The 14,354-nt window shown below is 39.7% G+C and overlaps 1 protein-coding gene across 2 annotated transcripts in view; it reads left to right on the top strand.

Moving 5' to 3' along the window:
• Nucleotides 1–13,472, top strand: part of cpeb4b (cytoplasmic polyadenylation element binding protein 4b) — a 38,758-nt gene extending 25,286 nt beyond the window's left edge. Inside the window, exons 5-11 of one of the 2 annotated variants that reach the window (XM_074611888.1) lie at nt 2,128–2,151; nt 3,471–3,641; nt 3,869–3,958; nt 4,367–4,485; nt 4,631–4,745; nt 6,165–6,346; nt 8,812–13,472. In XM_074611888.1, coding sequence (XP_074467989.1) covers nt 2,128–2,151; nt 3,471–3,641; nt 3,869–3,958; nt 4,367–4,485; nt 4,631–4,745; nt 6,165–6,346; nt 8,812–9,039 — 929 coding nt within the window. In that variant the 3' untranslated portion in view covers nt 9,040–13,472. The remainder of the gene's footprint in view (nt 1–2,127; nt 2,152–3,470; nt 3,642–3,868; nt 3,959–4,366; nt 4,486–4,630; nt 4,746–6,164; nt 6,347–8,811) is intronic. The other variant, XM_074611889.1, reaches the window with a different exon arrangement.
• The last annotated feature ends 882 nt before the right edge of the window (nt 13,473–14,354 follow it).

Here is a 14,354-nt window from a genome sequence, read left to right as displayed (position 1 = left end):
GGAAGTAATTTTTCGGTGCATAATAAGTGAATGTATATTGTAATTTTAGTCGTTTGTTTTTCTTTGTAATTTTATAATAGGTCTGAGGGAAATGTTGATATTCCCAACGGCTTCATCTTTTTCCTTTTGTCATTATGTCTTTGCATTTACTGCATTATCTTACCCACTTGCTAGCTTGCTAGTTTCTTAGTAGCTGTCTTCTCACGACTTAATGACTTGAACGCCAAGCATTTTGTTGTAAATACGAGCTCACGAGTTTCATTTGAAGGCACCATGTGACCTTTTATATCCATACCTCAGAATTGTTTAAAATGTGAAACATCCCTTTTTAAAGCAGCATCAAAGCATCAAAGCCATACGTGGATTTTATTTGGGCCCTTAGATTTGTAATGCTATCTGGTTTTAGAAGAAACCATGGTGCTTTCAAAAAGTGAGTGGTTAACACTATTGTTTCCCTCGATCCGTCTCCTGCGGTTGCCACGGTCACACAAGTTTAACAATCATCAACGACCCACGCAGATAGCTGTGCACGTACATAACAGTGGCATTACTCTCTCCTTGCTGCCACTGCTGCCTTCCTTGGCCGCTTGTGTTTACATTGTGGAAACAATGGAAGTAAAAGTCTGAAGCGTGACTGTAGGAGTGCAAATCACATATTGTGAAATGGCTGGCCAGATCCAGAAAACACTTGCTGGTAGCTGCTCTGTTATTACTTCTGGCACTTTCATTTGGTTTATTGTGGAAGAGAATTTCTCTCCCCCCGTAGTTAGCCACAATAGTGCTTCCTCTGCACTTGTATCAGCAACACAGACTCTTAACAAAACCACTGGGAACGCTTGGATTATAGTGACATACTTGAATTTCAGTCTTGTTTCTGTCAGTGAGACTGCACTGAATCTGCTGTTGTTGTTATTATCAGGGCTGTACATGATCTTGTTCAATTCTAATGCAGACATTTATGGGTTAACTAAACCATCTTAATATCTTATCAGAGTCCTTGATTACCTATGGTGTGCTTCAAGGTTCCGTCATTTGGACAATTTCTTCTTTCCCTTTTAATAGGATTCTTGGTCGTAATTGACCCTTCGCTAAGTCCCGCCCCTTGAATGCATACTGGCCAATCATAGCGTAGCATCGGCCAGCTCTGACCAAGGTCCGACACCTGATTTTCTTCATTTTCAGGCTGGTTTTGTAGAGCCTATAATCATTGTTAAAGGTTGTGTAATAGTGATACTAGTTACCCAGAGAGGTTGGAAGGAGATATAGGTTTCTAATTCATTACGTTTCTACGCAAAAACGAATGGAGCTAACATTAGCAGAGTATGTTCGCACATCATTAACTGGCTTTAGCACTATGCTACGCAAGCTGCTGAAGGTATACTGTATGTATACACATGCTGCTTTTGCTTTTGTAATGATTGTAACAATGAACAGGAACAGTGTTGTTCCTTAATTTCTTGTCTACCAGGTGATGGTGGTTCACTTTTACACTGTGATCTGTGGGCTTTAGCTTCTGTCTTTTATCTTTTAGCATGTCTTTCGCTGCTGAATTAGTTTGACATCCTACAAACACATATTGTAAATGCTTCTGTCTGCTTCTTCTTTCTGAAGAGTGGCAGCGGGGGAGGGCGGGGCTTAGCGAAGGGTCAATTAGAAAGCAGGAAATCTCCCTCCACTGTTGCGCATGATAATACACAGTTGTACTTTTCAGTCAAGTTGCTCAACTGTCCAATGTTGTAATCCTGATGCCTGTATTTACTTGAGTTACTTTTCTATTGTTATAGGACTTGTATAATCTTTGTTACTGTTGTCCCGATCTGTCCTTTGTCTTCTTTGGATTGTATCTCTTATCACTTATTGATAATGATGCAACTTTATTTTGAAAGTACTGTATAAATAGCCAGGTGACAAGTGTCTACAACCCTTCAAAATATAGACTTGTACTTTAACTTTATGGTGTAGTGCTGTTACGTGTGGTGTCAGTTCCACTGGTTAATTATCATTCAGGGCGGGTGGGAACATCCCTCCATTGTCATGAAGCACCTGACACTTGTATTGGTACAGTGTGTATTATGCATCTTTTATAATCACCCTCTCCTTTTTGATTTGTCCTTATTCCACATGCAGCCAGGAATTATAGCAGGAGACGAGGTAAAATATAATCATGGGTATATTATGTCACTTTTTCCAGCATAAATTCAGCTCTCTAGGTCTCTGTATATTGACTGACTTTGTGATCTGAAGCAGTGCTGTCGTGATTTCATTGGTTATAGGGCGTTTGTTAAATGAACGCTCCTAAAAAAGTTTTTGAATGACTGTGCGCTTTGTGTCCGTACAGTGACGTGACATGTTTTTTGTCTGCATGATTGTCTTAAGTGTCGAGCCTTGCCACGAGCTTGTGAAGTGATCTTGTGAAGTGATCTTGTGCATCTTTTTCATCCTTTTAGTGTGTCTTTCTCTCATTCTGCTTGACTCTGCTCGCCTTTTTTTTTTCTTCTCATTTTCACATACACTTTGCAAGATTGTTAAGTCTGACAATAGTTGTTATTGTCACATTTGGCTGAAAGTTAACGAGACAGAGAGACTCACACAAAGTGTAGTATGTGATTTGAAAACACTAGAAACAGAAGCACAGACACATGGCCAGGCAAATGGCCGAACACACACACACTTATAGACACATCCTCACTCGCACACAGCACATACTGTAAGCTGAGGCTAACTCCGTTGCATAAATCTTTATAAAGCAGCTCAGGTCAGGTTGTATAGGGGCAGGAATAGGCCAGGCAGGGCTTAGTCTCCACAACACTTGCACAGCCACTGAGAGGGCAAGTGTGTCTGTTAGAGAGAACCTGCATGCATGTCCAGTCCTTCATTGACGTTACAGTTGCTGGCCGTGTGTAAATCAAGTGACATTTTGTACATTTCTTACTTTTTGTTTAATTTTCAGCCCAATTCTTTTTGGAAATTACTCCAATATGTACCTACAAACTGCAATATCTCCATGCCAAGCATCACTCATAACCTCTCAATTTTTTCGGTTATGTCTATATTTGTTTCTCCTAATTTTAATTTGACAGTTCTAAAATTAGTTTTAGTTTAACATGACCCCCTACTACTGTATGTTACCCTTCATTCATACTCTTTCATGACATTTCACTCTCACCAGAGCAGAGGCATTAAAGTCACAGAAATAGGAAATAGAAATATGTTGTAATGCTTCCCTAGTAATGTGCATTGCATGCTACTAACTTGCCTAAATTATGTGGTAAACGATGTTAGATCAAGACTAAACAAAATACTTAGCTTCTTCCCCTTCCGCCCAGCGCCAGGTGGACTATTCAATGCAGTGAAAACTGTACTGTACAGTACACTTAATGTACAGTTGTCACTGCTGCCCTAGGGTTATAACCATGACAACAACGACCTGCTAAATCTTTCCTCCTTTTTATTCCCTCTCTCCCTCTCAGGCCACTCCTCTCTCTTCCCCATGGAGGATGGTTTCCCTGATGATGAACGTGGTGATCAGGGTCTTGCAGGCCTTGGCTCTCCACACTGCTTTCCACACCAGAACGGAGAGCGCGTCGAACGCTACTCACGCAAGGTCTTTGTGGGAGGACTGCCCCCGGACATAGATGAAGGTAAAGTAGTTACATTAAAAGGTATAATATGCAGGAATACTCAGTTTGTTGCAATCTGCAACCACACCACTAGATGCCCCCAAATCCTACACACTGTACCTTTTTAAAAAGGATTTCATTTAACGGCCATTTTCGGTTTGGAAGGAAAGTTAGAAGAACTTGAGGGCAAGGTATACCATAAGACACCATCGGAAAATGACGCATGCATTCTGTCTTCTTAATTTCAGATGAGATAACGGCCAGTTTCCGGCGTTTTGGACACCTGTTTGTGGACTGGCCTCACAAAGCGGAGAGCAAATCCTATTTTCCACCTAAAGGTTTGTGAAATTCTTCATTCTGTGCCGTTTCATCTCACAATTATTTACGGTTTTGTTAGAGTAGCTGTAATACCTTCTTGCCATTTATCAGTACCAAATCCCTGATCCAATTTATTACTACAAAAATAGGTTTTCAGTTATTGCTTCAGTGTCTTTGTGTTTCTGTGTGTGAGAAAAAGACAGATTTGTGCATCTGCGCAGTCTGGTTTTCTATTTATCTATTATCTGAAGCATTTTGTAACCGTGTTTGTCTTTTTCTCTGTCTGTTTGTAAAAGCTTACATCTTCCTGCTGTGAATGTAGAATGTCGTGTTCAGTCAGAGTAATCATTGCGCTCTATTCCATCATGACTCTTTGTCAATACATCGTGTCCCCAGCAGCATGAATAACCCTGCTGTATTCTGTGTAGGCTACGCCTTCCTGCTGTTCCAGGATGAGAGCTCAGTGCAGGCTTTGATCGATGCCTGCATCGAAGAGGACGGCAAGCTGTACCTCTGTGTGTCCAGCCCCACCATCAAAGACAAGCCGGTCAGTGGGAACACACACACACGCCCATCTGCTCACATCTCTTGCTGCAGTGAAACACTTGCGGTCATGACTTTTACGTGACTTTACAACCAGCTTGTACTAAACTGTGCTTAGTGCTGAAACCTGTTGGTTTTGTGTGTGACAGGTCCAGATCCGCCCGTGGAACCTGAATGACAGTGATTTTGTGATGGATGGATCTCAGCCTCTGGACCCGAGGAAAACCATCTTTGTGGGAGGTGTCCCTCGTCCGCTCCGTGCAGGTATCCTTCGTTTATGTTTGTCTTTTGATTTAAAAGGCATGTCCATTATTATTATTATTTTAATTTTTTTTTAAGGTGTTTACATCATTCTGTAGTTACTCTCGTATCCTGCAAGGTAAAATGTATATTTTGTGAATGGAGTCTGGTCTGGTAGCTTTGAAGAACGCAATATTACGGCTTCAGTTCAGTCTTTTACCATGGGGAACTGAAGCAGTTATATCGCTCTCTTCAAAGCCACCAGACTACATTCACAAAAGCAGTAATTTTACCTTGTTCACATTATTCACAACCTTATTGATTAGCTTCGATTAGCATACTTTGGTAATCTATGTCACTGCTTTTTGCCACGGCTGAGTGGACGTTTCCATTTGAAAAAAACGCAAAACAGAAAGCACATGGACCCGCCCTTTAAGACTCTTTTTCCACCAACAAATGAGCGTTTATAATGACAACACTTACATTTGAAGTATGTATTATGCATACAGGTTGAATCCCATATGTTTATTGTCTCATTCCCATATTTTCTGTCATTTATCAAAAGCCTTTATTTAATACATTTTCAATCCATCTCTGCATATATTTATACCGTAAGTCATAGATGAACAACACTAAGTAGCCATCCTTCACTTCTCCTGCATCATTTCATCCCAATCTCTTTGAAATGTCAGCTGTAAACAAAATTCTCCTTTTGGGTGCGACGCTGCAATGTGATCAGCTTGTCTTCATAATAAACATTAGGCCTGCTAAGAGAGCAGAGCTAAAAGAGGCATTGTGCCGCTGAGATGGGCTTTGACCTACACTGGTGCCGCCAGGAAGTACCCTCTGTGGCACGCTGTGTGCGTAGTAGAATATTATCCTGATAGCAATGTTATGTACAATGTGTTTTCATGTTTCTGCACCGCTGGTAGCTGTGTTTTTGACTTCTGCGCTGTAGTTTTGGTTATGACCAAGGTCATAAGTTCCTGTGGTGCATCACATGTTTTATGACCCTGTGTAATATTTGGGTCTAAATTTACATATATATAAAAAATAAACTGCCATTTGATGTTTTTCATGTTTTCACAAGTAAAGCTGCCTTGTAAATGTGCAAGGTTATCTCCCCCCAATTTGCATATTTATCAACCCTTGTTAACAAAAGACAGTAAATTAACTTTTTGGGGATGTATTGCAGCCATTTTAGCAGCCGACACTACTCTCACATTTGCCCCATTAAACTCTGCTGAACTTTAATCCATCCGTGTTGACGGCTTTAAGCTCTCAGATCAACAACCCTCATCAACTTGGTGTTTGTGTTCACTGGCTACATGGGCTCCTGTTTGTGATTGTGTTCATGCCTTTTTGCTTCTGTGCGTCAAACTTGTTGTTGTGAATATTTCGTTCGGCTAGTTCAATGTGTCTCCTCTCCCCCCTCCTTTGCAGTGGAGCTGGCCATGATCATGGACCGCCTCTATGGTGGGGTTTGCTACGCTGGCATCGACACAGACCCTGAGCTGAAGTACCCCAAGGGAGCAGGGCGGGTCGCCTTCTCTAATCAGCAGAGCTACATTGCTGCTATCAGTGCTCGCTTTGTACAGCTGCAGCATGGAGAAATCGATAAACGGGTGAGTGGAAAGAAAAGAGAGCTCAGTGTTTTCTGGTCTCCCCCTCCCCAATGTTGAAGTTCAGCTGCTTTCACACCTACTTGGAAGACGGTCCCTTTAAAAAAAGCAGTGTTTTTAAAAGCAGCTGCTGCCTCTAAGGTCCGAGGCTGCGATGACAGGCAGGTGCTTTGGTTAACGTCATAAAAGCTTTCTGGCAGAATTGCAAGCCAGGTTGGCGTCATGTAAACAATTTACCAAGAAAAATAGGCTTCATGTTGTCCTAGCGCCGTGTTGTACAACTCCGGGTATTCAGACACCTGCATTATCAGCTCCTCCATCGCTCTTCTTTTCTTTTTCTTTCGCCTCCTATTTCCTCGATGCCTACCCGAGAGAGACTTAGCAAAAGAGAGAGAGATAGAGATAGCTAGCGAGAAAGATAGCTAGCGAGAGCGAGAGAGCATGGGATGGGAAGAGAGACACCGAGAGAGGAATAGTTAGAGAGAGAATTAGCAAAAGAGAGTGAGAGAGCATTAGAGAGAGATAGCTAGCGAGCGAGCAATAGAGTGACTGAGAGCGAGGGATAGTGAGAGAGGAATAGCGAGAGAGATAAAGAGCGAGAGAGCGATAAGCCTCTAGTATCATGTTCAATTTCTCATGTTTATAAAACAACAAATTTCATGAAAATCGGTTCAGAAACAAGCGAGTGACAGTCGATATTACCTCTCCAACATGGCGGACGTGTGGGTGTGTTTGCGTCTCCTTTGGTTTCCGACCCCGACTGTCAGAATACAGAGATGCAGAATTTAAAGATAGATTATGACAGGTGATTGCGGAACAGCATGGAATCGGGTGGTGGTCACAAAACAAAGGATGTATGAAAGAGTAGGCGGTAATGACTGTGCTCTAGAATTTAAATCTAAAATATGGACTTGGTGTGCAAAGACCCTTAACACTGGCTGGCGGGGGGCTTAAAGTATCGTGGGACTTCCGGTGATTCCCACCCCTAGCGACTACCGCTTAAAACCTTTACCGCCGTGATCACAACCGCTTCCCCCATCTGCTGCCTTCCCCTCATTGAAATACCTGGAGGCAGCCAGTTACTGCGTGGCGACTTGTAGGTTATGTCTTTACAATCACTCACACTGTGTACAGTTGTGTGATGCATTTACACTTTGGAGCCAAGTCTATCAACGACTTACCCACTGTTGTCAGCAGCCATGGAATTACAGCAACACAGCTCACAGTGGCCTGTAATTGAATCAAATATTATTCACATTTGCACAATAGAGGTGAGTGAACAAAATAACGTGACCAGAAATCCAACAGAAAATATCTTGTGGAGAGGTAACATCATGATATGAAATACTGGAATAATAGTACGCTGCTTTCTCATTTGCATAATTGCTGGGCAAATTTTGTCGACGGAGTGCCTCAGTGACATTCACTTGCTAATAGCACAATCCCTCATCACCGAGCAGCTGGTGCAAAGCAAGTGAATGGTGTACAGTATGGTCTGGAAATGGGAGTGTGAATCCACAAATTTCAACATTTAGAGCCTGTCACATGTAATTATTCATACAACAGGTCACCGGTCCTTCTTGTTTCATTACTTACCGCAATATTTAAAATGAATCCGCCACTAATAATAAAAGCTACTATTTAGAGATGCATTACAGAATGTATAATACATTGGCTATTGCTGAAAAAACACAGAACATAAATGGTATCAAAAAAGGTTTGATTGGAAATCTAAAGGATTATAACTGTAAAAGGAACAGTGTGTAGGATTTAGCGACATCTAGCAGTGAGGTTGCAGATTGAAACTTCTCCCATGTGCCAAGCTGACACAAATGGCTGACACAAAAACTGAATGTCCCTCCTAATGGCATATGCAAGATTTCACAGACCGGAGGAAAACAACCAATCAGAGCCGAGCTGGAGCATGACGTCTCTGAGCAGCTGTAATGCCTATTTCTCGCATAATAAAGGATAGGCATTACAGTAACACAATATTGACTCATATTTGATCAGCGCTGCCGTTTGATCGGAGATTGAAAGCTGCCTCCGTTGAATGAACAGCCAATAGGAACGCTCGCTCTCTGAAATGACCTGTGATTGGCCAAAGTCTCCCGTCAGGGGCTAGATTTTTTAAAGCCTGAAAACAGAGCCATGAGGAGGTGCAGAAGTGTAGTTATCTCTCAGAACACTTGAATTACAATATGCTGAAAGGTTGTTATGGAATTTTTGCCCAATAATGCCAAAAACATTTTTTCCTACCTAATAGATCCCCTAATTGTTACACACTGTTCCTTTTAATTAACAATACCTTTAGTATACAAACTGTTTTTCATGTTTTCAGATCAATTTTCTACCTTCCAGGTGCCATCTGTTTCATTTCCTGCAAGTTTGCTGAATAACATCTGGCAGAGACACGACGTACAGTATAAATGAACAGCAGTATAAATGATTCCCACCTCTGATTGCAGGTGGAAGTGAAGCCATACGTGCTGGATGACCAGCTGTGCGATGAGTGCCAGGGAACTCGCTGCGGCGGGAAGTTTGCACCGTTCTTCTGCGCCAACGTCACCTGTCTGCAGTACTACTGCGAGTACTGCTGGGCGGCCATCCACTCGCGCGCCGGACGAGAGTTTCACAAACCCCTGGTGAAGGAGGGAGGCGACCGACCCCGTCACATCTCCTTCCGCTGGAACTGAGTGGACGACAGAGAGAGGGAGAGGCAACAGGGGAGCATGAGGGCAGGTAGTGCAGGAGTCGCAAATCATTGTACAAATAAATGCACTTTTCTGTTGCTGTTTCCTTTTTGCTCTAATTTCACTGAACCTTTTTTTCTCATTTTTTTTAAGTTAATATATATCTATATTTTGAAGATAGAAAAGAAAAACTGGAATTATATCCAAATATGTCCAGCAAGGAAAAAATATGTGTAACATAATTTTATTTATGCGTTTGATTTTTTGAAATATTTTTATTAGTTCTCAAAAAAAAAATACATATATAGGAAAGTTTGAGGTGTGATATGGTACTCTGCTATTCAATTGGCATATTTTTTCTAAACATTTGATTTTTTAATTTTGATACAAGAGGCCCCAAAACAACACACTTCATTTGACGTTTGATTGACTTCTTTTTTGTAGCAGAGCTATTGCTTTTTTATTTTGTACCAAGTCGCAAAATGCTGTTAAAAAACAGCATATCATTGGCTATTTATTTCTGAGAGGTGTGATTAAGTTCTCTATTGATACAAGAGGCTCCAGAGCAAATGTGAATTGAAAAAGGTGTTGCTAAAGAAGAGTGCACTTATTTCCAATTTTTAAAGAGTGCAGATACAGTATATGAGACCCTTAGTAGTTAACCAAAGCTGAATCTTGAATTAACTTTGAAGACCAGAGAGGGCCCACTGCAGAACGATTCTTTCCCCCTCCCCATATCCAAACGTTTGAAACCTCTCTTTTTATGATTTCCAACGTCATACGAATATTTTGATGTTACTTGAAAAAAAATCGCAACGAAATTTTAGCAACACATATTTGGGTTTTGATCTCCATTTTGACATGCAAAAACTAATACCTCAAACTCAGCTGCTAATGTGCCGAATACAGTTTAAAAAAAAGAGAGAAAAAAAAAGCAAGAAAGAAAGAAAAACACCCCGCTCGTGTTCTCCTTTCCTTAGAACTAGAAATCAAAGGGAAGTGATGCAAACGGGCAGAGTGTGACGTGACTGGCACAGTTTTTGTACTCACTTGCTTCATCACCTCCTTATTTTTGTAATCAAACCCAGGGTTGTGCTAGAGGACAGAGCAGAGCATCGTACAGTATAGTGTATTAGGGGAATGTATGGCGTTAAGGGAGGCTACAGGAGAGACAGACAAGGCTTACTGGTAAAGAGATAAGTCCAGCCCAACTCCCCCCCTCCTCCTCGTGTCTGCCTGTGGCCTCTGCTGCTAAGCATAGCAGCTAAACGGAGAGTAGCGAGGGTTTGGATCTTTCAGAACTGAGGTTAAGGTAACACCTCGAGAGAAGGCTGGTCAAGCGGCCGCCTTTTTATTGCAGTTTCTACGGGGGCTAGGAAAAATCGAACGGGAAAATGCCTGTCCTTTTGTTAGTTTTTTTTAAATGCATTTGTGCAATTCTCCCAAGTCTTTAATGAATCTACTTTGCATCTGAGAGTCAGCTACGTTTAATGAAAGAAGCAACGAAAGTTTATCTGATTTTCCCAATCGTCAGCACACATTTGAGTCGTGGAGGGATCTGCCCTTTCGGCGAACCCCTCTATCCTTTCTCCTGCCAAGCTAATCCAACTCAGCATCCAGTGTTTTTGAAGCATAAATGAAGATAGTCTCTGCAGTGTGCTCTACTACTACACACTTGTGACCCACATGCAGTTTGTTTCTTGATAACAGTCAGTCGTACCCAGTGGCTTTTTTTGGGAACCAAAGATGGCTGTGCAGTAGTGGGTCATACTGTAGCTCATTTTCTTATTTCGTTTTTTATTCTTATTTTCCTTTTTTCTCATTTTCTTCAAAGGATGTTTTTTTTCATATATATTTCTTAAAATTCTGTCACTTCTACCCAGTTTTGCTTAACTGTCAAGCCCAGCAAACCAAAGATTGGCCTTGAACATGATATATTTATATATATATATATTTGACAGTGCAGTCAAAACACATTAGAACACCAGTGGAAAAAAAAACAACAGGGCTTGCAGACACAAACACACACACACACACACACACACACACACACAAGGCCTCACACTCATAGCTCAAAAACGGAGGTGCACGCTGGTAGGCACTAGTTCTTTTTATCTCAAATAGGTCTGCGGAAAGTTTAACGTAAAAGTGCACATTCACACAGCAAAAAGTAAAACTAATCCTCACATTTGTTTGACGTTTGAAGTCACTCAGTGGTAACCTACTAGCCGAGCATTTAAATATGTCAGGGAGTTAGTACAGAAAACTTGATTATACACACTAGTGAGAAACGTATCCTCATATCGGCGTGGTGTCGTCGCACCAGTTTTGCACCCTGGACATTAGTTTTGTGGGTGTGGTGGGTGAGCATTTTAGAAGTTAAAACACTTTGTGAAGAATTTGCTGTTAAATGAGATGAAAAAAAAAGATTATTTTATACATGGCCTGCTGATTTTTGGTACAGTGTTTTCTAGCTAAATTATTTTGTCATGCACATATAAACATTTATTATGCACTACTTTTCTAAATATTTTTTCTTTTTTCCAACAGTCATTTTAGGCACATTTTTCACAAATGGGGAAACTCCTTTTTGCAATACCTCAATTTTTCACATTGTGAAAGGTAGCTTTTGTACTTTTGTTACTGAGAGATCTGCATATATGGAAATGTTCATTTTAAGAAAAAAAAAAAGTTGAGTGATTTCAATATATATTATTTTCAATTATGCTTTTTATACATTTCAGTGCTGAGGAAACTTTACAACTAAGTGCGCACTTGTGTTGATGCGACTTCACATCTGCAGAGGGAGAGACCAAAGTGTATTGCTCTCTTGCTCTTAGCTTTTCGTACACTAGATATTTCCAGTCAATCTGGTCACAATAACAGCATGGCGAGAATTAAAAAAAAGAAGAAAAAAAGTTGTAATTTGAAAATCGATGTTAATGTCTCTAAACATGGCTATACTAGTTGGAAAATGGTAACTTCTGTCTTGGTTTCCTCTCCATAGATGGAGTATAACTTATTATAAGGAGAATGCAAAATTCGGTTCACGCTTAAACGCTGAATCTCGTATCACAAGAATGGATGTTTGGTGTTTAGATATTTTAATATTTCAAAAAAAGTATATATATATTCTTGAACTTGCCAACTAGCACCTATTGTAATCCTTAGCATGCATGACAAAAAAAAGAGAAAATGACAAGTACATGAATTAGCTATTAAAATTAATTGTTGTGGTGTGCACCAAATGTTTCTCAACTATTAAGTTGTTAAGGACACCCCAAACCCACTCTCACCTCACCTCACCCCCCTCCCCCTCTCCCCTCCCCACGTGTTGATCTCCTCGCTTCCCCATTCGCAGACCTCTGCAGGATGCACATGAGAGATAAGACGAGAAACAAGACAGAAACGTAACTTTAAAACCGATTTGGCAGTGCAGGACTTTGAGCATCCTTATAGAACACTGTTTTAATAAGACTTGAGAACTCATCCCCGCTGTCTGTCGAGGTGATCTTATATAGACCTATCTGGAGGAAGGGGAGCTTAAAGACTTGAATGTGGTAAATGTTGCAAGTTAACTTCAAGTTGTTATGTGCAATACTTCTTTTGAACCTTTTTCCAGATAAAGACTCTTTGCAATGTAATTCTTTAATGCCATTTTTAATTGCAGACATTTAATTAAAGAAGATGTTAATATGTTTTTCACAGTCATTTTCTACTGTTATTGTAATCCTTTTCATGCTGGTGTTTGTAAAAAAGAAAAGAAATCAAACTATTTGTACTAATATAAATAATTGAAGTTATTTTTAAAACATTAAAGGTTTTGTGCTCATTTGCTTATTTTGTTTATTTTAAGCTACTGTGATTGATTGCATTGTAATTATTAGGTCAACAATGTATTTAGCTGTTTATTGGTATATTTTTAATTGGAATGTATAATTGATTTTTATAATTTTGATCAGATTTTTGTTATATTTTTGAGGTGAAGCTTTTAATATGTTAAAGTGTCTAGTTTTTACTAATTGCTATATTGTGCTCCACAATATATGGTTCACATTTTCTGAAGGAAAATAAATATTTAAATATTTGTCTGTTAATGATGTTACTTAATGGCAAGATTTCAATAGTTTTTAACTGTGTTTGGGAAGGTTGTTGTATTTATTAATAGCATTTTTTACTTAAGATATCACCTTAATTTTTATTGTCATTTCACTTTATAAGTTCCTATTTTTGTATTTTCCTTTCTAATTAAGTTATGTAATACGGATATGTCCATATTTCTAGGAGTTGGTCTGTAGAAGTGCTAGTGAAACGAAAAAGAAAAATCTAATGTTATTTAATTGTTTGCAGCCAACTATTTATAACAGTATGCATAATTTTTAAATATTTGTAATGTGAAATGTTGAATGAAATAAATCTTAACTGTGATGAAAATATGTGCTTGGTGTGCGTATTTATGTGAAGTCATTGGACATTTAAAGCTGTTATGGTCACATCTGTCTGTGTTGTGATCACAGTTTGGCTCTCATGTAATATTACCAAGTGCATGAGCAGTCAGTCCAAACAGTAATTGAACAAAGAGCTGAAAGGTGGTGCTTCACTGCCTTGTACCTCTGACCACATCCTGGAGCACACAGCAAAAAATAGGATTTCAGAGGTGGTCTTAAAAAGTATTAAAAGTTGTTAAATCAATTCAGCGAAAATTACGGTCCTTAAAAAGTATCAAGTCTTAAATGCGATTTTCTGAGGTACAGTACCAAATTTCTCATTTTGTTTTCAGTATGCAAATTTGTCCAAAGAGGTTGTATGCTGCAAGTTTGTGTGAATATAATCTTTGCGTGGGAGCGTTGTGGGACTCTATCTAGTATATTATCAGAATCTAAAAATGATTGAAAAGGTCAATCGTTACCACACTCACAGACCGCCGGACTGAATGCTGCTTGATACCGTTATACAAAGATCCCTTTGCGCCTGGGTGTTAAACTGTCTATGTAATGGGGAATTGCAAGTTTTTTGAGTTTATACCAGGGCGGAGGCCCGTCTCCGGAAATAGCCGTGAGGTTGATATTCCTAATCTGACAGATGATTTTTGGGGGTGTTTTAGTTTATCGCAGCTTTTTTTGACATACTATAGTATAGTGTACTTATGACATACTATACTATGACTTTTTTGACATACTATACTATGACTTTTTTTTGACAAACTATGCAATGACTTTTTATTTTTCGTCATACGATCCTGACTTTTTTTCAACTTGCTATAGTATGACTTTTTTTTTTTTTTTTTTGACATACTATACTATGACTTTTCCTTGTTT

Source organism: Sebastes fasciatus, chromosome 16 (assembly GCF_043250625.1).
Source record: "Sebastes fasciatus isolate fSebFas1 chromosome 16, fSebFas1.pri, whole genome shotgun sequence".
Lineage (NCBI taxonomy): Eukaryota > Metazoa > Chordata > Actinopteri > Perciformes > Sebastidae > Sebastes > Sebastes fasciatus.
The sequence above is the reverse complement of the archived record's forward strand: the minus strand, read 5'-3'. Positions and strand labels throughout refer to the sequence as shown.